The 24,709-nt window shown below is 35.8% G+C and overlaps 1 protein-coding gene across 2 annotated transcripts in view; it reads right to left on the reverse strand.

The window, feature by feature from the left end:
• Window positions 1-2,447: 2,447 nt before the first annotated feature.
• Window positions 2,448-24,709, reverse strand: part of tspan17 (tetraspanin 17) — a 38,313-nt gene continuing 16,051 nt past the window's right edge. Inside the window, exons 3-8 of one of the 2 annotated variants that reach the window (XM_052150092.1) lie at window positions 23,308-23,454; window positions 22,115-22,285; window positions 21,755-21,880; window positions 15,396-15,443; window positions 9,593-9,709; window positions 7,134-9,294 (exon numbers count right to left, since the gene is read on the reverse strand). In XM_052150092.1, coding sequence (XP_052006052.1) covers window positions 9,229-9,294; window positions 9,593-9,709; window positions 15,396-15,443; window positions 21,755-21,880; window positions 22,115-22,285; window positions 23,308-23,454 — 675 coding nt within the window. In that variant the 3' untranslated portion in view covers window positions 7,134-9,228. Of the gene's footprint in view, window positions 2,804-7,133; window positions 9,295-9,592; window positions 9,710-15,395; window positions 15,444-21,754; window positions 21,881-22,114; window positions 22,286-23,307; window positions 23,455-24,709 lie in introns of those variants that run through there. The other variant, XM_052150093.1, reaches the window with a different exon arrangement.

Below are 24,709 nucleotides of genomic sequence, written 5' to 3' on the forward strand. Positions count from 1 at the left end.
TTGCCTATTCATAGTTATGCCTAAGAGTATAATGCATTATAACAAAAGCAACATACAATTTTATCTGCATAAGTTACAATGTATTACACACGGTATATTTGTAATATACACAGTATAATAATTATGCGTTAAGTGACAAAAGCATTAAGATATTTTTAAGTGGTTATAAGACATTCCAAGTCATGCTGGAAGATATATACATTACACATACACAAATACAAAAGTTTTTCAAAGATATTATGAAAAACATGCTAACTACAAGCTCAAGAAATATATCAGAAACTCTACATGTGTGATCAACATTACATATTTATACTGGAGTCTATTCAATAAACTTTAATGTTTATGTTGTATTTTATTGACTTGTGTATTTTATGTTACACATTTATGTTATGGCTGTTTATCAGAAGATATTGCTTTTGTAATTTAAAGCAGGACAAGACCACTTATATGTCATAAAGCCTTTTGACTGTTTACTCTAAACAGCACTTATACAATTATCTTTATAAACATCAGCTGTGTTAAAACTGGATGTTGCTTGTATCATAATGCATTATACTCTATAAACAGGGGAAGTTTTATAATGTATTATAACTGTAGTTAAAATTATTTGTGAGTGGTAATGACTTATGTGTATTATGAGACATTATGGATGCAGTTTAATGTATTTGTAATGCCTTTACAATACAATATAAATATGGGCTTCATTGACTGTGTAATAAAATTACTACACAGAAAAGATTAGTAAGTGATTTTATCACAGTAAAATCATGTTAACTCTCTGTGGCAGGGTTGAGGGCGGGGACGGGCTGTGATTCCACTAACTAGGCTGATTAAGCCCGAGAGGGATAAAGGCAACCGGAGATGGCAGTGAGAGAGAGAGAGAGAGAGTTACAAGCAGCTGTCCAACCCCTGTGTGTGTTTGTCTTTTGTTTAAGTTTATTATTAAAATATTATTTATATTGTTAACCCGGTTCTCGTCTCCTTTCCATTGAACTGTAACACACTCATATTGTTTACATCTTGTGGCTAAACTTTTGAAAAAGTGTGTATTTTTATGTTTATGGACTGGCCCCCATTCACTTCCATTGCACTGTAATCTAGTTTTAAGTCAAAATAATTTGTTTTACCAACATTACTCTACAAATGCTGTCGATTGAGAAAATATTCCTTTAAAAGAGATGTGGGTGAATCAGTCTGTCAGTTCATTTGAGTTGAAGGTCTTTTAAAAGCTCGCTGTCACATGTAATGTCATAATTTGTTAGAGGAAAAGCTGTTTTGATGACAGAACAAATGAAAGCATTTTCCCCAATTGTTTCACATATAGATGTAATAATTGCTAAATCCTGTCTTCACGAAAGCTGTGGGTGAAAATACTGATCAATAGATAAAAACAAAAGTCGATGCAGAATGAGTCACTATAAAAATGTGCAGACATTGGCTGGTTTCATATAGTATTCTACCATCAAACTAGATTTTCTTTAAGGTTATAGACCACCTTAGAAGATTGTGCCATGACAACTTAAAGTCCAATTGAAATGTCACATCCCAGCTTTAAGCCTTTGAGTAATCCAGTCAGGGTTCAGCCATATGTTGAAAGGGCACGGGCACATGGGAAAGCAGATCAGAAGCTTTCTGTGGAAAAAATAAAAAAGGCTACATGGAATCTCCCTGCCTCTAGGCAACATGGTGATGCACCTTCAATCTACTGATCCTATCAAAAATCCTCTCTGGAAAATATTAAATGAAGAGCCTGAGATGAGACAGGCAGACACTGACTGACACAATCCGACCCTAGCCATATAAGTTTAATATTTCAGCATTATTTGATTCAATATTAATTGGTGGAAGCATAAAAAAACACTTAATGTTAAAAGCACAGCAGCCACTAACTACTGGAAGTTCCAGTGCAAAAACATTTTGTACAGATAAGTTTAACATATTGAAAGAGAACAAATAAACCAAACACAGCACAAACAAATATACTTAATGAACACTAGGAGATTTGGACACAGTATTTAATGACAGCTCCTGTCAAAGAGCGAGTAACTGCATAAAGAATCTGGTAAATGTTTCTGCTTTACTCATGTCAGCATTACAAAATATTGTACTAAAGAAAGAGGAGAACATAGCAGATCATAAAGGAGACGATGCGTTTAAGTGAATGTCTGGGATTTAATGCTTTTTGAAATTGTGAATGTTTGTCACCATCTAGTGGTCATAGTCATTATATTTTTTTTATCTACCTCATTTGTTTTTATGCAATGTTTGGGCACTCTTCAATTGCAGTGGAAGATTCTGTATTATTAATAATATTTTACAACTATTTTAAACTTAAACGTTCCTACAAATCCGTTGAAGTCATTAAACTCCATTTTCAGTTTGCTAACATCATCAGTTTTCAAAATATGCAGTTATGGTGAACGTTTTCAAAAGTCTCGGTGGAGTTTTAGTGTAGATAAGAGGTGTAAACATAGCAAAATTAATGAGAACTAAATGAAAACGAACCTGTTTTCATTTTGAAACTTCATCTTCAGCTTCTTAACACCACTTTCCAAACAAGGAAAACGCTGTTCTATCAGGAAGACTTGGGAGTGAAATTTAAGATTAAATTTATTTGATGAATATAAAACAGAAAAGTAATGTCTCTCTTTGGCGTAAGTCCCGTCTGGCGGTCCGAAGAAGTTGTACTCGAACTGTCATATCCTGCTGGAAATAGGAGGCAGGGACGAGGAGCCTACCCCCGTGCAGGACAGGACTCAACTGGTGGTGGTGGGGTGGTGGAGGTTGCAGAGTTGGCACACTGAAACAGCAATGTGATAGATTGTGAGCAGACTTATAAAGCATTAGCTTACATGTGATTGGCTGGGAATTACCCAGCTAATAGTGCGATGATGTACAGCTGCTAGTCTTCCCGCTTGAACATAGGCAACATCTACACCAATACGTTTTCACTTGAAAACACATTCATTTGGCAATGTTTATGCCGCTCATTCACACAGCGTTTTCCTCCACCGAAAATGTTGTCCCCACTGAGACTTTCAAAAACGCACTCCATTACTGCATACTTTGAAAAACAATGAGGTTTGCAAATGAAAAATGGTTAAGTGTGGATGTGGCCTTATCCTCTAATCTACACTAATAGGACTTTATTTGAAAAATGCATCAATTTCACTGTGTGTCGCCTCTCATTGATGCTAGAATGCCATTTTCCTCCACCAAAAATGGAGTGTTTTGAAAACCGCAAACTTTGGAAAACGATGACGTTAGGAAACTAAAAACGGAGCTTTCAAACGGAAATTGATTAGTGTGGATGTGGCCGTCTTCACTTATACATTTTCATTTGAAAGCGCATTCATTTGGCTACGCTTACGGTGCTCATCAACACTAGAACAGCGTTTTTCTCCACCGAAAACATACTTTGAAAAACACTGAAGTAATGAAATTGAAAATGGTTTAGTATGGATGTGGCCATAGCAACGAATACATTAATACGTTTTGTTTTAAAACTTATTTATTTTAGGTTTACGCAGCTCATCAACACTATTTGAAAAACATTGTACAATGTTTGTCCTCCACCGAGGCTTTCGAAAATCTCCATTAACACATACTTTGGAAATAAATACATTAAGAAACTGAAAAAGGAGTTTTCAAATGAAAACAGATTAGTGTGGATGTGGCTGTAGGCTAGAAATATGTATGTCACTGATCTATACTGTGTCTGAGTACATATATTTTACCCCGTTTAAAAAAGTATTTAAGGTAGCAAAAACAACTTGTTGTGAAATACATTTCTACATGTTACATTTTTATGTAAAAAATTTCTGTTTAGGCACAAACCTTCAAATCTTGACTACAAAAAACCTATTGAAATACAAGACAGTGGGGAATGCCATTACACTATATAGGCCCTTGTTAAAACCTCTATGTGTGACAACTAGCCCCACTCTCCCATATATAGATTTTTGAAAAGCCATTTTGAGTTGTCAGCATTTCCTAGTGTTATCCTATGCCATTTATGATGGTTATTAAAGATTCAAGTCACATTTTTTGGTTGTTTCTTTAAAAATGTTTTAATTAAGTTATATTAAGATTAATGATAGCACGTTTTGTTTTTTGTGATGTCTTCACTCCATCTTACTTAATCCTGAAATGCATCAAAAGAACAGGCCAACCACTGGTCAATTACATTTTAAATTGTTTGACCTTGTTGAAATTGAGAAAGAACATAAATTACATAATATATCACAGTAGGTTTACTGTATGATTGATGAGTTCATTTTTGAGAAAACTTCAGCTGGCAATGCCAGCACTGACCCATCTGTACATCAGTTTTTTAATTAAATGTTTGAAAGATCTTAGTTCAATGAGATTAAACCCAAAATGTCATAGATATTTGTTTTTATTATGAAAAAGAAAAAGCATATCTTTTAACATAGTGTACAGTGTAACAGACCATCTCCCACAAGAAAAGTTGTTGATGCTAAATGGAAATTTGGACAAGAGTTACAAAAAAACACATCAAACAAAACATTAAAACTACTGAAAAAAAAAAATATTTCCATACACAATCTAAATCCACAATATTAATTTTCTGTTAATTGAAATGATGAGGTTGTTACCATGTTACTACAATCATAGAATCATACAACAGAGAGAAGAGGAAATGCTTTAGGTCTGCAAGTGCACTATTAATTATTCAGTTCTAGAGAGTATTTTGGCGTTATGTTAATGCAATGATGTTGGATAACAAATGCCAAGACAATAAACTACGTAAAGTCCTCAATTTGACATGACATCTGATTACAGAGAACCCGCCTGTTTGCAAAAAGAGTCCTGAAATAGAGATGCCCATAATAGAACCGGATCTGCTTTAACAAATGGTCTGGTTTAAAAATACATTGAAACCTTATAAATCTCACTCACAACATTCAAATAACAATTTGACATTTGTATTTTTTGCATTCCATGATTTGTTTCTCAGACATTCTAGTATCATTATTTGTTTAGTTTACATATGGTTTGTATCTAACTAAAGTTGTAGGTTTTCTAAAGAATGTTCACAATGGATGCATTGGAGTAATGACTCCAATAATATTCATTAATAGTTCTCCATGATGAGGTAGAGTCCAAAGATTTATGTGAAGACACTTTGATAATTAGTATGGGAATGTAAACAAAACATCACCTTAAAGGTTTGACAATTCATATTTAAAAGAGCATAAAAGTGACAAGTGAGATATCAAGCATAATGCTGAGCAAGACTACATCTTGTTAATTATTCAAAAAAATATTCTGATGTGCATTCACCAACCACAAAATGTTCACCATTTGCGCAGTAATAACCTTATAGGTTTTGTACAACAGTTCTTAATGTTGATTGGTTAACAGGCACTCAATTAACGTCAGCTCATCTGATATAACTGTGCTTACATATTTGCAAACATTTTACATTTTTGTAATGTGAAAACTATCACAGCTGGTACAGAGAGAGAGAGAGTCCAGTGGAAAAGGCTCACTGGTTTTTACCACCATCATCAAAGCTGTTTTTGATGAACCAGCACATAAAAACTGCTTAAAAGCACTACTTTCAAAAATTAAGCCAATGTATGCACAAGGAATGACTAATTCCTTACACAAACACAGCTTCTCAATGATTTTCAGTTGTGTGCCTACAATCAGACAAACATTACTTTTATTTACATCAGTTTGTGCACTGCACTTTGAAGGGTAAGTTATACATGACATAACATTAGTAATACATGAAAGATGATCTTTACATTCATGATATGCAAGAGTTTCCCAAAGGGAATTTTAGTTTTTTGTTTAAAAAAATAAATAAAAATTTAATAAAATAAAATAACAAAATGTAAAAGATAGAAAAAGACCATTGCATGATATGAGTGTGTATGTGAGAGAGAGAGAGAGAGAGAGAGAGAGAGAGAGAGAGATAACATAAAAAGCAAATTTGAGTAAACCCAACAACAAAAACATTTCCAGATTTTAACCCAAAAATAATTACATTTATTTTGCATGAAGAAAATGATTCCTATTTTTAGAACAGTTATAAATTATTATATTTTGTCATTACAATTAAGCACATTTCCCCTCTAAATTCTCTTTACTGTAATAAATCTAGACATGGTTCTCATTACAGTAACTGTTTACTGTATTACAGCAAAAAAGTTCAATAAAATGTATTATTTATTATTTAAATCAGCATTAAATGCACTACAATAAATACTAGCATGATATATAAATTATTAAATATTATATAGTTTTTGTATTACGGTAAAATGTTTTATGCATTTTGATAATGAGGATTATTTTTATTTTGCATTTCCAATTCCCCCATTGGCCCTTATCAATCATGGCCTCCAAATAATCCCCATCCATTAATTGGCTCTATAACTATACTCTGTCCACTCCACCAATAGCTGGTGTGTGGTGAGTGTACTAGCGCACCATGCTGTCACATCATCCAGGTGGATGCTGAGGAGAGTCCCCTGTTCACTGTATAAAGTGCTTTGAGTTTAGTACCAGAAATGCGCCATATCATGTCATTCATTCGTTAATTTTGGTAATGATAAAGATTTCTATTTTGCATGAATGCATTGATAATGATTTTTATTTTGCATTTCGGTCATGAGAATTATTTTATTTTGCATTTCAGTAATGAGAATTACTTTTATTTAGCATTTCGGTCATTATATTATTCTGTTATTTGTGCTACGGCAATAAGAATTATTTTTATTTTGCAATTGGGCCATCAGAATAATTTTTATTTTGCATTACAGTAATGATAATTATTTGTATTTAGCCTTAAGGTAATGAGAATTATTTTTATTTTGCATTACGATAATGAGAAAGATTTGTATTTTGCGTTACTGTAATGAGAATAATTTCTTATTTTGCATTAAGGTAATGAGAATGATTTTTATTTTGCATTATGGAAATGAGAATAAATAATTTTTAGTGTTAAGGTAATGAGAATGATTTATATTTAGATTTATGAAAATTAGAATGATATTTATTTTGCAATATGGAAATGAGAATAATTTTTATTTAAGGTTAAGGTAATGAGAATGATTTTTATTTAAGATTATGGTAATGAGAATAATTTGTATTTAAGATTAAGGTAATGAGAATGACTTGTTTAGAGTTTCGGGAATGAAAATGAATTTTATTTTGCAATATGGGAATGTGAATGATTTTTATTTTGCATTACGGTAATGAGAATAATTTGTATTTAACATTAAGGTAATAAGAATAATTTTTATTTAGTGTTATGGAATGAAAACGATTTTAATTTTGCATTTGGGTCTTTTTTTTGCATTTTGATCAGAATTATTTTTATTTTTTATTAAGCTAATGAGAATGCTTTTATTTTGTGTTACGGTAATGAGAACTGGGGAGTGGAGGATGTACTTAATGTAATGAAACTAATGTTAAAAATAGGCTTCATCTTAAAAACATAATTATTTACTTATTCCTATCTTTTGCATTTTGGGTTGAAATGTAAAAATAATAAAATATTACATATTTTTGACAGATTTTGTGAGATTAATGCATTTGGGAGCACAAAAGGAGGATAAACATCATCTATAGAATTTTATCTGTCTTGTATCTGCAATAGAAGACTTGCCCTTTTATATACACAGGCAGATGCAGTCAGCAACCCCCCTCCCAGCAAAACCACAGTAAAAAAATCTCACATTTCACTTTGACACCGTAACACAGTTAATACAGAATGTTCAAATAGATCTGAGGTTATTAAACAGGACTGAATCAAATCAGCCTGACATGCATGACACCTCCCGAGCACGTTCTACATAAAGAACATCGGCAATACATTGTCTATCTTTGCACATTGTTAGTGTTAAGTTCACGGCTCAATATAGCTAACTCTTCTGAATATAGGAGGATAAACACAGCTAGGTCAAAACTCACTGGTATGACTATGGTAGTGTAATGAATACACGTCCACACACATATGCACGTGTGCATGTGCTCAAAGAGGTCTGCATTGGCATGCATTTTTTATAGCCGATAGCATGCATCTCTCTAGCCTTAAGGCGCAGAGAAAGAAAGAGGGACAGAGAGAGAGTGAATAGTAAATAAAGCTGTTATAAAGGGCAGTTGGTTGACCATAAGCTGTGTGACAGCCATAGGCTTTTTCTATTATCGCTATAGGACTCAATAAAGCATGTGATCATATGCAAAGTCTGTCCATTACATGTGCATTCACGTCATATTTCACAAAGCAATTTGTGTGTTTGTGCATGATCTAAAGTGTGTTTCCACCCATGGTCTCTTTAGAAAGTTAGTATAGCGATATATATTTTATACGAGTTAAAGCAGCATCATATTTAGAATACAATTTTAGTGTCACTATAGCATATCACTACAACCTAGCAGAGTAGCGAAAATGAAAAGATTCCCAAGCGAGTCTGGGATAGCGGTTAAGTTATTTTATACTCTTTTAAGCCACAGAGCCAACCAAAAAAAAAAAAAAGAGAATGGAGGAAACAAAATATAGCTAAACAGACAAATAACAGATCATTTAGAAACCTCCCCAACAGTAGTGGTTGAACTCACAAAAATAAACACATTATGTGTAATTATCAAGTATATCATTCTGACTGGCTGCCTCTGTGCAACAGAGGGCCAATCAGAGGTAAGAGTCCAACTGTCCATCAACTCGACTGGCCGACAGACAGAAGGCTGTGTAAAAGCTTAACCCATCAGAGTGTATAAAGAAGTGCACTGCAGTAAGGCTTTGTTAGTTCATGGCTCCTCTGTTTAAAGTTACAGTGGTTGATTTGTTGTGTTTCAAATAAGCAATTGGTCCACAGGTTAAAAACACCATCTGCTCGACATTATTCCAAAACATGAAGGAAAGTCTGGTGAATATTATAATAACGTCAAAAGAAGGTAGTGTTCGACCTAGAGGTGTCCGAGATATCATTGCTTGAACTCAGCATGTCATCTCAATTTCTGCTTCTGTGTAGCCTTCATAAGAGCTTGTATTTTTTTAAAAAGGAACTAATTATATATTGAGAGTCCATTTTGTACAGTCAGCTTACATTAAATGTCCACAGGTTTAAACAGGGCGGAGCTTCCCAGCTCAATGGTATGTAAACAGTGTTCTGTTGCAATACACTCTTGGCCATAATCTCACAAGGTCACCCACAGAGGTCACGGTCACCTCTCGCCCTCTGCAAATGGTCACCAATTGGCTTTGACTGCTCTGATGTCACTCACTAAGTTCTGAGCCAGACATATCCCGAAAATCTGCATAGTATGAAAAATAATACATTACAGAGGAGAAATAAAATCAATATTTGCCTTCAAAGTGCTCTCATTTTCAATTTAACTGCATGTAATGCTGAAATATGGCCAACAGCCATCCATTATGCATATCAAGCTGTATTTTCAACGTTGAACCAAAAGGTGGTAGTGTTACTTGACATTCATATAAGGCCATTTTAACAGTTTGGTCCGCAGGCAAAGCTGTGCATTTATAACAACATCTTTGAAGTAAAAGTGCTTTAAAATTTGGTTAAAGCATTTCTATGAGCATTATCCTTACCTGTAGTAACGCAATACCGACAAAAATTCCAGCTACAATGATCAGATTGTCTTGAAGCCACTTTTCAAACTGTCCCACACAGCCCTTCGTGTAAATGTACTTCTGCTGATCCAACTCCTATTAAAATGATTATTTTAATTAATAAATGTACATTCAGGGGCATTTTTTCCTCCTCAAATAATCTTGATGAGAAAATAACTAAGACACATTTATTCCACAACAATAAAATATACAATCCACAATGAAAAAATACATTCAATTATCACTGTCCAACATCAATGTCAGTGGATAAAGTTTAAGAGGGAGACAGCATCTGTAAATATAAGATAGTAAGTCTGAAATAGGTGTGAAAGATTTCACATGACAAAAGGCAGCACTATTCAGTAGTTTATTACCCAGTCAAGAGAATAACGCTCACCTATCAAGTTTACAAATGGTCTGAAAATGAGTTAAATTGGTGGAAATGGACGGACTCATTACAGAGTACACAACACACCCACTCGGACATCATTACTGTAGGTCACATCAGAATGGAAATTAACTCAAAATCTGAGAGTGGGTCAGTTTTCAGTGGTAAATCAAAGCTGCATCTCTATGCCTGCCATCATCATTAGAGCTACAGTGTTTACAAAGGATTTGTTAATTATTATAGTGAACATAAGGTGATTATTATTATTAATAATAATGAAACAACAGTAGCAGTAACAGATGGAAGACACAAAATATGCACATTACTGTATTACTGAAGATATTTGTTTAAAGCAATCTAAAAAACTGCTTAAAAGGGATAGTTCACCCAAAAATGAGCATTATGTCATAGTTTAGCCTCATTTCACTCCAAACCCATACGACACCATGTCCACACTAATTTGTTTAAGTTTGAAAACTCATCAACATCGTCATTTTCTAAAGTATGAGGTGTAAAGGACAGCATTTTCAAAAGACTTCAGGCATAAGCATAGTGAAATCAATAAGTTGTCAAACGAAAACTTAGTGTGGACGTGGCCTTACTTTATTATGCAGAACACCCACTTTATATTAGGTGTCTTTAACTACCATGTACTTAACCTGATAAAATTGACTTATGTAAATACGTGTTGCTGCATTGTTCTTACAGTTAAAGTACCTGCATTTAATTACATCTGTAGTTACACTGTTAACCTTACCTCTAATCCTTAATCTCACCATAATCTAAACCCTCATCCTTATCTAAACCTACCTGTTCCTCAACTTCAGTAGTAGCATATGACAGTCACGTGAGAATTTAGCAAAACAACACATTGTTAAACAATATGTGCATTGTATTGTGTGTATTTTAACCTCGTGTGACCCCGCGTACACATGCGTGGACGTTCTATTTAGTCTTATAGAAGTCTCTGAGCTGTCAGTAAAGGGTTAAACTTTCAACATACAGAGTAATGTGACAAAACAACATGGTGCAGAACACAGCAGAGTTTGTCTTATATTTCAGATTTGTCTAATATTTGGAATCAATTGGTTCATCCATAAGTGGAAACATTTTGCTTTCAGAGGTTTATATGGAGTTATGGAGGAAAATAAGATGCATTTCGAACTGTTCTGAGATCAGTGCAGACAGGCAGCACATTGGAGGTTAAGTCGTTCACTAAATAGGTAGCAAGGGAGTATTCTTTTGCTCTATATGCAGCTAAGTTATTAACTCCTAAAATCTGATCAAAAGGGTTTCAAGCTGCAGATGATGTTTGGACAACTCAACAAGTCTGGCAGACATGGGACAATCATAATCAGTACATTTATAATGCTAATTTCTGATGTAATGTCTGTAACGTCTCAAAAACATGAATAATCAACACTCCTGGAAACTTAATAATCAATTTAATAAAAAAATCTGAAGTTCTATAGCATGGTATTATTTAAAATGTCACAACTTAGTCCCGCTGTGCACTTATGTTGCCATCTATTTTTAGGAAAACAATTGGCTCTATAATCTTTTTTTATTTTTTGCATGTTCATTAGGTGCTACTAGTTACATATCAAAAAGGGAAATAGAAAATCCACTCAGCAGTCAGGCTCAGATCTCAGGAGGTTTATGTTGGTACATAGTAGTTAAAGACACCATATATAGTTCATTTGGGGCCTAGGTAGCTCAGTGGTAAAGACGCTGGCTACCATGGAGTCTGCTAGTTCGAATCCCAGAGCGTGCTGAGTGACTCCAGCCAGGAGTCTTCAGTCTCCTAAGCAACCAAATTGGCCCAGTTGCTAGGGAGGGTAGAGTCAAATGGGGTAACCTCTTCGTGATCGCTATAGTGTGGTTCGTTCTTGGCGAGGTGCGTGGCGAGTTGTGCGTGGATGCCGCGGTGGATGGCGTGAAGCCTCCACATGCGCTATGTCTTCGTGGCAATGTGCTCAACAAGCCACGTGATAAGATGCGCGGGTTGATAGTCTCAGACGCTGAGGCAGCTGGGATTCGTCCGCCACCACACGGATTGAGGCGAATCAATATGCCACCACAAGGATTTTTAAAAAAAAGCACATTGGGAATTGGGCATTCCAAATTGGGAGAAAAAGGGGAAAAAATCCAGGAATTTTTTTTATATAAAAAGGCACCATTTATAAAATGTGACCCGGAACACAAAAGATATTTTAATGCATTTTCTGGTCCGGTTTCCATACAACTGCAGTTGATAGTAACACACTTACAAGCTAAAAAGAGCACCCAAGAGTATCATAAAAGTAATCAATGCACTGTGTCATATTTCAAGTTTTCTGAAAACTAACAGTAATAGATTTCAGTCTTGACATCCTTTGAGCATTCATGAGCGCATGAGAGAAGCTTGTTCTTGTTTTTAGTGCTATATGGATTACAATTGTTCCACATAAGAAAGTCAGAGGTTTGGAATGAAATAAGGGTGAGTAAATTATGACATGATTTTCATTTGTGGGTGAACTGTTCCTTTAAAAATACAGACTTTGATGATACTTCGATGTGACTGTTTTGATTAAAAAAAACATACAGAAATAATATAGTATTGCTTGCTTCATGAAAGTCCCAGTTGTAAAGTAAATGGAGATCCATAAGCCTTTAATTCAGAAACTGGGTAAACATCAATTGCAACTGGAAAATGAATTTACATTGGGGAAAAAATAGAAGGTTCTTTTCCTCCTCATTTCAAATGTTTACCACATGCAACTCATGCACTTGTAATTAAGTTACTGAATCTTGTGCAAGGTGTAGAACATATTGGTATTCTCTCACTGAGCTAACCTTTAATCTTTACACATGTCCAGGAAAAACAATTAGGCCTTCACCTTGGCAGACCTGAGCATTAATCCATTTAAGAACAAATATCCTCTCTGGAACACAGGCGGTACTCACTCCCACACAAAGTAATGTTGAAATGTCACACTGATAACACAGCTCAGCACATACAACCTAACATAGGGAAGATCCAGCTTGTATTATACAAACATACAGGAATGTCTTTAACTACTGTCTATTGCATTCTGGGAGGGAAAGGAGATGAAAAGATGTAATTGGAGTTGACAGTTACATTTGAAGGTGAAGAAAGAGAAAACCACACAATCTGGCTTTTGTGCACTATACAAACATGTTCTCCATAGACTCTTTTGTCCCTGCAGGGAGGAAGACACAAAAGACTTTGGAAATGTAACTCCGAACCAGTAGGAAGTCTTGAAAGGCGAGGAAACCAGCTGTATTACAGTTAGTGGCTTGTGGACTTATTCATCTCAGATCTTTGTTGACCTTATATCTTTCAGTTCCTCTACACACCCTTTTCCAAATTACCTCCAGAGGTTGAATACAGAAATCCAGAGTATTGAAAAGTTGGTGTTTAGTAGGGCTGGGTGATGCATTGAAAATACACTGTAAATTTGCAATGATTTTGCTGGCGTTGTCAACATTTAGCAACACTGTGAATATTGTGGTGATTTTTATCTGTCAAGCTTTTTATTTAGCTTTTTATATGGTCATTAAGTTTCCAAAAGATCGTGTCTGTAGACTTTTTTTCACAATCTTTCCTTGTTGAGTTATTTTCAATATTTACTTATTGTAAACTCTGTAGTAACTCTGGAGCATTTTTTGGGCTGCCGCCAGCACTTTTCACACTCAAATTTAAAAGCTTATCATTTACACATACTGTGCACTAACTGTCAAAAAATTGTCTCATTTATTTCAGAACAATTTTTCTTCCACCTTCCATCACAAAATGCCGATCAGAAATGTAGGTGGCACAATAACGCATTTTAGCCCTAACAGATGTGCTCGTTCATAGACATTCAGTCTAATTTTCAGTTAATGCACCACCCCCAGTTTTTTATTGAATATCTCAACCTCTGAGTGGACTAGAAGCTCAATCTAAATGTCATTAGAAAGCTGAGATCCTCCCCCCTTTGCGATGATGTATAACAATGTATCATTAATATTCAAAAAAAATTATAAATTCTGATGATTTTAGTAGCATGCTTTTCCAGCAGGACTGCATATTTTGTTCTGGACATCTAAGATATAACATTGGATAATTCACACAAGCAAGCTCACAGACAAGTAAAAAAAATACTATATATTTTTTTGAAAACATCCTAAAGTAAAAGCAGATGTATACGTTTTTATATAAAGCTATTTGGGGCTTACAGCAGCAGTGATCAGTGCATACAAAGAGACGTTTGTATTTGATGTCTTACAAATATCATATTTCACTTTGTGATTCTTTTGAAAATCTTTTAAACTGAGGTATAAATGTAACAAAATATAATGTAGTCACATTACTGAGAATGAGAGCTTTCAGTTGATATATGACTTGGATAAGACTGTTACGTTCATATTCATATTTCTACCACATAACCACTAGATGGCGCTTATTTGACATACAGAGGTTTTCAGGCCTTTTTTGGTTATTTTATGTAACACAAATGATGAAGAGATGGATATTTATGAAAAAGGTCAGATTCAAAGCTGTCAAACAATACCACATATGCCTGAATTATATTTACAGAAACATTTTAGACATTTAGAGCATTTTAAGCGTAATCTTTTTTTTGTGATTTAGCACCCCGGGTCCACAAAGTTGAACAGGTTAAGACAGATGTTTTAATATAGTCTCTGATTAAAACATTTTGTCATGAATTAATTCGAATTGTCCATTTAAATGTTTTGATTCAAAACTTTTATTCAACAATTTATTAAAATTAGGGTCCCTTTAACTGAAAAAAAGTAATTTCAAAGTAAATATAAATATTAAGAAATATATTGAATATAGACTTAAATCAAAATATTTAGATTGCCCAGATTACTATATTGCCCAGGCCTAGTTAATTATTCAAAATGAACTTGCTTGTTTCACACAACATGTTTGAAACCAAATAAAACCAGCATAAATCTCTTGAAAGTTGGATTGTGAAAGAAAGAGTATCCATGTCTACAGAATAATTACTGTACACCCACGGTTCACCATGGTTCTCTTCATGGCAAAGTGTCACCCCACCCATACTGAGAGGCACTGGGCTGGTATAACCCACTGACTTCACAATTATAGAGCTCCACAATTTCCCGTGGCTAAAACTAGAAGCTAATTATCACCTTTAAGGCTTAAACTGCTATTAAGGAACAGAACAAGAGGAACTCAAATGCTCTCACAATCTAACTTGAGCTTAACCCTTCTATGCTCCCTGCAGATGCTAGTCTGAACACAGTCTTCTAGTGTTTCTCTACATGATTTCTAAACTGTATGACATTTTTTTGATAAAGCATATATTATGGATATGAGCAATTGTAAAGCTTTAAACTAACTAGTTATAAAGGACTCACCCCTTGAAGCCGCACATCATAGCCACACTGTGTATTCAGGACATCCTCCTAGAGAGTAAAAGAAAACATGTTCATCATTAAACATTTCCAATCTTTAGAATAAAATATTGTTTTTGTAGAAGACAGAAAATAATAGATTTTTAAAAATAGAACAGGATCTTTATAGATCACAATAGAATGTTTAGAACACAACAGAATAGAACATAATCTTTAGAATAAAGCAGAATAGAATATTTGGGACAGAATCTTTTGAACAGAACAGAATATTTAGGCTATACCAGAGCAGAATCTTTAAAAAGAACCATTAGGAAAGACCAGAATAGAATTTTAAGATCAGAATGTTTAGATCTAAATCAAAAATGTACATAAATTATATATGTATTAGTGCTGTCAGTCAATGACATTTTTTAATTGTGATTAATCACCTAATTTTTCATGGTTAATCACGATTAATCACATATTTTGAAAGTGCTGAAATGTTACTTATACACTCACCTAAAGGATTATTAGGAACACCTGTTCAATTTCTCATCAATGCAAAAAATCGAATCAACCAATCACATGGCAGTTGCTTCAATGCATTTAGGGGTGTGGTCCTGGTCAAGACAATCTCCTGAACTCCAAACTGAATGTCCGAATGGGAAAGAAAGGGGATTTAAGCCATTTCGAGTGTGGCATGGTTGTTGGTGCCAGACGGGCTGGTCTGAGTATTTCACAATCTGCTCAGTTACTGGGATTTTCACGCACAACCATTTCTAGGGTTACAAAGAATGGTGTGAAAAGGGAAAAACATCCAGTATGCGGCAGTCCTGTGGGCGGCATGCCTTGTTGATGCTAGATGTCAAAGGAGAATGGGCCGACTGATTCAAGCTGATAGAAGAGCAACTTTGCCTGAAATAACCACTCGTTACAACCGAGGTATGGGCTACAACAGCAGAAGACCCCACCGGGTACCACTCATCTCCACTACAAAAAGGAAAAAGAGGCTACAATTTGCAAGAGCTCACCAAAATTGGACAGTTGAAGACTGGAAAAATGTTGCCTGGTCTGATGATTCTCGATTTCTGTTGAGACATTCAGATGGTTGAATTTGAGTCAGAATTTGGCATAAACAGAATGAGAACATGGATCCATCCTCTGATGGCTACTTCCAGCAGGATACTGCACCATGTCACAAAGCTCGAATCATTTCAAATTGGTTTCTTGAACATGACAATGAGTTCACTGTACTAAAATGGCCCCCACAGTCACCAGATCTCAACCCAATAGAGCATCTTTGGGATGTGGTAGAACGGGAGCTTCGTGCCCTGGATGTGCATCCCACAAATCTCCATCAACTGCAAGATGCTATCCTATCAATATGGGCCAACATTTCTAAAGAATGCTTTCAGCACCTTGTTGAATCAATGCCACGTAGACTTAAGGCAGTTCTGAAGGCGAAAGGGGGTCAAACACAGTATTAGTATGGTGTTCCTAATAATCCTTTAGGTGAGTGTATTTATATATATATATATATATATGGCAACAGTATATATGGTATACATGGCAACAGTACGTGCAACGTTGCTGTATGGTAGCGAAAAGTGGAACATAAAGAAAGGGGACCTCAAAAAACTAGAAATATTTGATCACCGCTGCCTACGGTCTATCACGAATGTTCGCCTTATAGACAGAATCACCAATGAGGAAATTCGGCGAAGATGCGGAATCCAACTACCGCTATCAGAACTAATTACCAAACGTCATTGGAAATGGCTTGGCCACGTGCTAAGAATGCCTGAGGATAGGCTACCACAAAAAGCTTTCCTAAGCACAAACGACCCTCACTGGAAACGGCATCGAGGTGGCGTACTAACGACCACCAAACGCTATTACCAAAGATCAGCAGAACAGTTTATAATGAAGCCGTTTAACCTTAGCCGGAAAGCATATGGAAGCACTTGGACCGGACATCTACAAACGCTTGCCAAAGATCGCCATCAATGGAAGGAAATCACTCGCAACGCATATCCACCTTGGATGAAGCCGTCATTAAGCAAGCAAAAACATTTTTTAAATATATATACACACACACACACACACACACACACACACACACACACACACACACACACACACACACACACACACACACACACACACACACACCTCTTTTTGTCAAAAAAGCATTTATTTCCATCTTAGGAAAGAAAAAACAAAACGTAACCATAATGTTTACAGTATTACCTTTTTCCCCAAAAATAATTCCCAAGTATAAATATAGAATTGCACTAATTTGGATACAAATTTAAAATTAAATTAACTTTGAGCGAAGCATAGACAAGAACCTCAATGGGAGAAAATAATGCCATATAGTGTTTTGCATGTTGGTGATAGTTAAGAGTTGACATGCTTCTGTGGTAAAATTCTAACTTACAAAGAGCGCAAAGTACTTGATTTTTTTTGTCATAAGTCCCATCTGGGTTTGTTTTGAAAGAGGTCCTTTCTCCATCATTTTGTGTTTCAGTTGCGTATATTAGCGTAATTCCCTCTCTGGACACAACGCAAAGGTTCCACCCTATTCCAACGAGCATTTTGAACTCACACGGAGCTGAATCAAATTTAAATATCTAATGTCGAAATGTATAAATGTATATTATAAATCACGATTATGAAAAATGAATAATTTCCAATTAATCACATAGGTTAATGCCTTAATTTTTAAAGCTCTAATTTGCCTATTTATATGATAATTATATTTAAGATAGAATCTAAAGAACAGAACAGAAACTCTTTACACCAGTCCCAAAGGGCAAAGCATGTGCTCTACCCGGAGCTACATCCCTGAGCTATGTTCCGTTTTCTCTGAGACACAGGAGCTCATGTTAAAGCTTCAAGATGTTCATTAGATCTTTGAATTACTTCTATGATTAAACGTCATTCATGTTTTGGGTAATTTGTTGCATGCAAGAACACAAAGTGTGCAGTAGAGAGCAAAATATGCAAAATAGAGTGGCAAGAAAAAGTATGTGTATCCTATGGAATAAACAAGTTTTCTGCATTAATTTGTTAGAAAATGTTTATTCGTTATTGAAGTCACAAGTATAGACAAAGCACAATGTGCTTAAGCTAACACACAAACAATTATAAACTTTAATATCTTTAATGAACACATCCCATTAAACATTCACAGTGCTGTGGAAAAAGTAAGTGAACCCCTAGGCTAATGACGCTGACAAAAGCTAGAGTCAGGTGCTGGCAAACCTGTCATCCAATTAAAGAAACTAGATTGGAGGTGTGGGTTAGAGCTACTTTGATTTATAAAAAGCACTCAAACATTCTAAGTTTGCTATTCATAAGAAGCATCTGCTGATGTGGACCATGCCTCGCAAAACAGAGATATCAAAAGACCTCAAGATTTGTTGATTTGCATAATGCTGGAAGGGTTACAAAGTTATCTTGAAGAGATTAGATATTCATCTTTACATAGTTAAATAAACTGTCTATATATAGAGACGATTTAGTACACTCTTAGAAGTGGCCGTCCAGACTAGATTACTCAAAGGGCACACCACAGAAGGCTCAATGATGTATTAATATCATTAATATTACACCATGTATACAGAGTTTAGGTTTTGTATTGTGTGTTTAGTTGTTACATTTTCGTATCGCCTCATTTTGTTTAATGCATTATCACAGCTGTTTGAAGTTCATTATTCTCTCTCTCTCTCTTAAGCCTGGTGCACATTGTACGATTTTGGCTACGATTCTGCCGTCTTGAGACAAATTTCGGGAATCCTAAAGGATTTATGTCTTCGTAGGGCAAAATCAGCAATCTTACAATGTTCAGTGTGATATGCTCCCCGACGGCTGAGTAATAGACTTTGCGATGATCTTTAGCCACCGATGAAGTTCTGGCAGTGTCAGAAATTTTGCAGATCCGTGGCATTCCAGCTGTCAGTTTGTCCAGATACTCAGGTGACATTTCACCCCACACTTCCTGTAGCACTTGCCATAGATGTGACTGTCTTGTCGGGCACTTCTCACGCACCTTACAGTCTAACTGATCCCAGAAAAGCTCAATGAGTTTAAGATCAAAAACACTCTTTCCCAATTATCTGTTGTCTAATGTCTGTGTTTCTTTGCCCACTCTAACCTTTTCGTGGCTTTTTCTTTGCAATTCTTCCCATAAGTCCTGCACCCCTGAATCTTCTCTTTACTGTTGTACATGAAACTGGTGTTGAGCGGGTAGAATTCAATGAAGCTGTCAGCTGAGGACATGTGAGCCATCTATTTCTCAAACTAGCGACTCTGATGTACTTATCCTCTTGTTTAGTTGTACATCTGGCCTTCCACATCTCTTTCTGTCCTTGTTAGAGCCAGTTGTCCTTTGTCTTTGAAGACTGTAGTCTTTCTATTACCTTTCTTTGAAATCTTCAGTTTTTTGGCAATTTCAAGCATTGTGTAGCCTTCCATCCTCAAAACAATGATTGACTGACGAGATTCTAGAGAACGCTGTTTCTTTTTTTTGCCATTTTTGACCAAATATTGACCTTTAGACATGCCAGTCTATTGCATACTGTGGCAGCTCAAAAACAAACACAAAGACAATGTTACGCTTCATTTATCGAACCAAATAGCTTTCAGCTGTGTTTGATATAATGGCAAGTGATTTTCTAGAACCAAATTAGCAATTTAGCATGATTACTCAAGGATAAGATGTTGGAGTGATGGTTGCTGGAAATGGGGCCTGTCTAGATTTGATCAAATAACATTAAAGTAGATGTCCTAACAACTTGCCAAAACTATAGTTCGCTAATATTAAATCTGTGGAGTGGTTAAAAAAATTGTTTTATTGACTTCAACCTAAGTGTATGTAAACTTCTGACTTCAACTGTATTATCAGCCTATATGAATTTTAGAAATTTTGCATGGCCTAGGTTACTAATCTAAAAGAGGAGAAAGACATCCTATAACCCTCCTTTTTTGTTTTCCCCAATGTGAATGGAGAAGTTTGGCATTTTTCATGCCACAAGTGTTTTTATTTCCACAATGAATATTTGCTTGTGGTTTGACTGTAGGCTACCTCCTGCACTTGCGTTCTCAAATTTTCTGTATTTGTGATCAGGAAGTATTATTATTATAGGCCTATTTGACAAACTCCATCTTTCTTTTTATATGTTAGCCTTTTCTCATGATGGAGTGGAATTGGAGCAATGGAAATGCTGATGTCCTGACTGTCAGAAATAAAAAATGCTCCTCTGGGCAAATCTCGCCATTTTCCACAATGCTCCTGTAACCTGAGTCATGTTCACTGGGACCGCAGTCGGCTACGATGTACAGTATGGCAAGCAACAATCATAAAGGACAGTAAATATCCTAGTGTATAGCGGGCTTAAATGAGTCATCAGGATTACCATAAACACTACACTAATTGTATGGCACCATACAATGAATGCAAGTGAATTGTCATTTATTTCTCATTCAAAACAGCATCTGTAATAAAGCCACATTTCTGGTTTACCACCTTGACATGCCGCAACGCTACTGTGAAAAAATTTTGTGGACTGATGAAACTACAATTGAATTGTATGGGAAGAACATGCAGCACTACGTATGGTGTAAAAAGGGCACCACATAACAACATTAAAACATCCTCCTAAAGGTGAAGCACAGTGGAGAGATCATCATGATTTGGTGCTGCTTCAGGGCCTGAACCGCTTGCCATCATTGAGGAAAAAAGATTATTCTTAAGTTGATCAAGATACCCTACAGGATAATGTCTGGGCAGCAGTGCACCAGCTGAAGCTCAGTAAGACAATGAGCCTAAACATTGAAGTAAAACCACAACAGAATGGCTTCAAAAAGAAAATCTGGAGTGGCCCATTCAGAGCCCAGACCTTATCTAAATAAAGACACTATGGAATGACCTCAAGAGAGATGTTCACACTAGACATCCTAAGAATATGGCTGAGCTGAAGCAGATCTATAAGGAAGAATGTTCCAAAATTCCTTTTGAACATTGTGCAGGACAAATCCGACGCTACCGGAAACGACTGGTTGAGGTTATTGCTGCCAAAGGAGGATCAACCAGTTATTAAATCCAAGGGCTCGCTTCTATTCCACAGCACTGTGAAAGTTTAATGGGATGTTTTCAATGTGTTGTTAACTTAAGCACATTGTGCTTGTCTATACTTATTGTGACTTTGATGAACATGTGATCACATTTTATGACCAATTAATGCAGAAAACCAGCTAATTTCAAAAGGGTTCACATACTTTTTATTGTCAGTGTAAGTTAACTACACAATTAAACTGCTGAAACAGGAACATGAAAGGGCAAATGGTACACAGATTAAATGATCGGCGCTGGCACTCACGGCAGGGTCTTTAACGCAGCAGGAGAAGGGAACGCCACATCTCTCTCGGCTGGGATTGGAATCGGTGCAGTTGAAATAGATGTTCAGGTTCCAGTCGTTCGGACCGTGAGCACCACAACACGACCACTGAAATAATATATGACATCAGAAGTGAGATTATAAATGACCATCAACACCAAAATTGTAAGTTTTAAATCATTGTTCAGCTACCCTAAAGTTTTCCATATAAAGAGTGTTTGATAAACTGAGGAGCACATGTATATATTTATATATCTTTTGCATTCAAAATATACCTGAATATCAGACATGATGTTCCATAGAACAGCAGAAAATGAGAGGAGTAGACAAATGCTGACTCACATATTCTTGAGCAAAGTCAATGAGGTTCTGGAGGTCGATGTCATCCCGATACGCTTTAACATTGTTGTTGATGAAGAAGTTCAACTGGTCTTTGATCCAATCTTTAAACACAAAGGCTAAAATGCCAGCTGTGAGCTCCAGGAAAAAGATGAGGCCCAAAAACACTGAAAACTAGACGAGAAAACACACAGATAATGCAGTTAAAGTGCGATTACCCTTTACATACTGGTAAATAGCCCAACTGATCTTATCTAAAAGCTATTTTGTTATGTTGCTATTAAAGGGACATTTCACTCAAAAGTGTAATTTCAGCAATTATTTACTCGTTCCAAACTTACATGACTTTCTGGTGTTCCGTGAAACACAAAAGATGTTCAGCAGAATGTTGACACTACTCTTTTTCAAACAATGAAAGTAAATGGTGACCAGAGACTGACAAGCTCAGAAAAATAAAAATAAAAATAAAAAAAAACATGAAAATGGTTCATATGACTCATACGATTTATTCCAAGTCTTTTGAAGCCATGCGATAGCTTTGTGTGAGGAAAAGTCATTATTCATGGCTAATCTTTTACTGCCGCTCTGAAATCTAATTAATGTTTGCATATATTGAAATAGGTGGAGTCAAGGCGTGTCACGCCAGGTTTTCATCAATGATGCAAACATTAGCGATTCTTGTGTATCAAAACTGATAGTGGTGTGCCAAATTTGAATATGCCCATATTCAAATTGTGCAAAGAAAATTTAAGAGCTACAGCCGAGAAGAGATTTTCAGTGGATAACTTATATTTTGCCTGTTCTTTAAGCTTTCATATGACTGACTGTGCTCAAGTCATATGGACTACTGTTATGGTATTTTTTGTCATGTTTTGAGCTTGATAGCCCCTGGTCACTATTCATTCCACTATTCATAAGAGCAGTGTCAACACCTCCTTTTGTGTTCCACAGAACACAGAAGATAGAAAATCACACAGGTATAGAACGACATGAGGTTGAGTAAATGATAACAACATTTTTAGCCGAACTATTTCTTTAAGTCTCCCTTAAGGGCGTACAACAATTCTCAGGATGTATTCTTTTGCAATGACTAATTCATTTATTTGTCCATATCTGGAAACAAATAAACCTTGAAGAGAGGAAAACAGAATGGAAACAAACACGTGAGAAAGAGCAGTCAGGCAGGTGGAACTCACAAATTTGAGCAGGAACGTGTTCTCCCGGAGCGCACCGATGCATCCGGCAAATCCGAGAATGAACATCACCCCACCTACCACGATAAAGAGCCAGACAGGGTCAAAGCCGCCCAGATCTGTGATGGAGGAAATGTTTGACAGCACTCCCTGTGGGCCAGACACATCAGAAAGAATGTTGGGAGTTCACATCCTGACATTAAACTCCTCCGACACCTGACAGGCCGTCGTATTGACGGTGTTTGGGCAACGCCCCACAGGGAGTCATGCCTTCCAAGTTTGTCTCTTCCCACCAGGGTGAAATCTCAGCGTGACCACATGACAAAAGACAGGCTTTTGACCATGCTGACACTAAATACAAACAATGTTTTGCTTTGTGTTTCTCCCTTTGTGCATTTCTCCCTGGTTTGATATGATGGTGTAACAGGAAAGGGCCCTGAATTCCTCTTTAAAGAACATTTCAAATAAACATAACTTCCACCAATCAAATTCAATGACTCCAGTCGTAACGCTTTATTTCCGTGATTAACATTTAGAAAATTAAAAATGAACCACTTTATTAATTATTTACATTATGTTAAGGTGTTCCTTACTTGTGAGACATTAATACAAGTGCCATATGCTCAACACATGTCATTTAGCACAGCAATCAAGGACTGAATTGGAGGAATTTCCAGGTTATTAATCAGCCAACTGATTCATTAAAGTCACAACAAATTAGTGTGAAGAAATTGCATTCACCTATCGTGCGTGAATACATAACAGCGAGCCTGACCTTTTGAGGGGAACGACAAATCACAGAGGGAATAGGCACAATAAATGCAAATCATAATTGAGTTAGCGCAGCACCGTATTATGGGTTTAACATCAGAATATAACAGTGACATTAAGCTGCCATGGAAATAAATAAAGGATACCACCCATATGCTCTCAAATGTCATAGTTTAAGGGTATTAAAAGGAAACTACAGACACCAATAGGAGGAAAATATCATAGGGAGTCACAGAACAGCTTTAAATTGTTTCAAGGCAAAAAAGCATCACACATCACTTCTTTAAGTATAAAATAAATGAAAGCCTAACAGGAATGGAATTAAAACACAGAATAGAAAAGAACCTTGAGAAGAGAACTATATGTAGTTTGATATGATATTTTGTGAGAAAATGTGCACATGCCATCCATGGTAAAGGACTACTGAGATTACAGTAGTTGTTTACTTCATTCTTTTATTTGTGTTATTCACACATTACTAAAATGTGAAGACTAAACAAAAGCAAGAAGATGCCACCTACCATCTAAAATTAACAAAAATCTTTTTTATTTTCAGTCAATATTATGTTTAGTAAAAACAAAATCTGTAATTTACAAAATCTGTAAATTTCAAATGAAACTGTTTGATAACATT

Source organism: Xyrauchen texanus, chromosome 19 (genome assembly GCF_025860055.1).
Source record: "Xyrauchen texanus isolate HMW12.3.18 chromosome 19, RBS_HiC_50CHRs, whole genome shotgun sequence".
NCBI lineage: Eukaryota > Metazoa > Chordata > Actinopteri > Cypriniformes > Catostomidae > Xyrauchen > Xyrauchen texanus.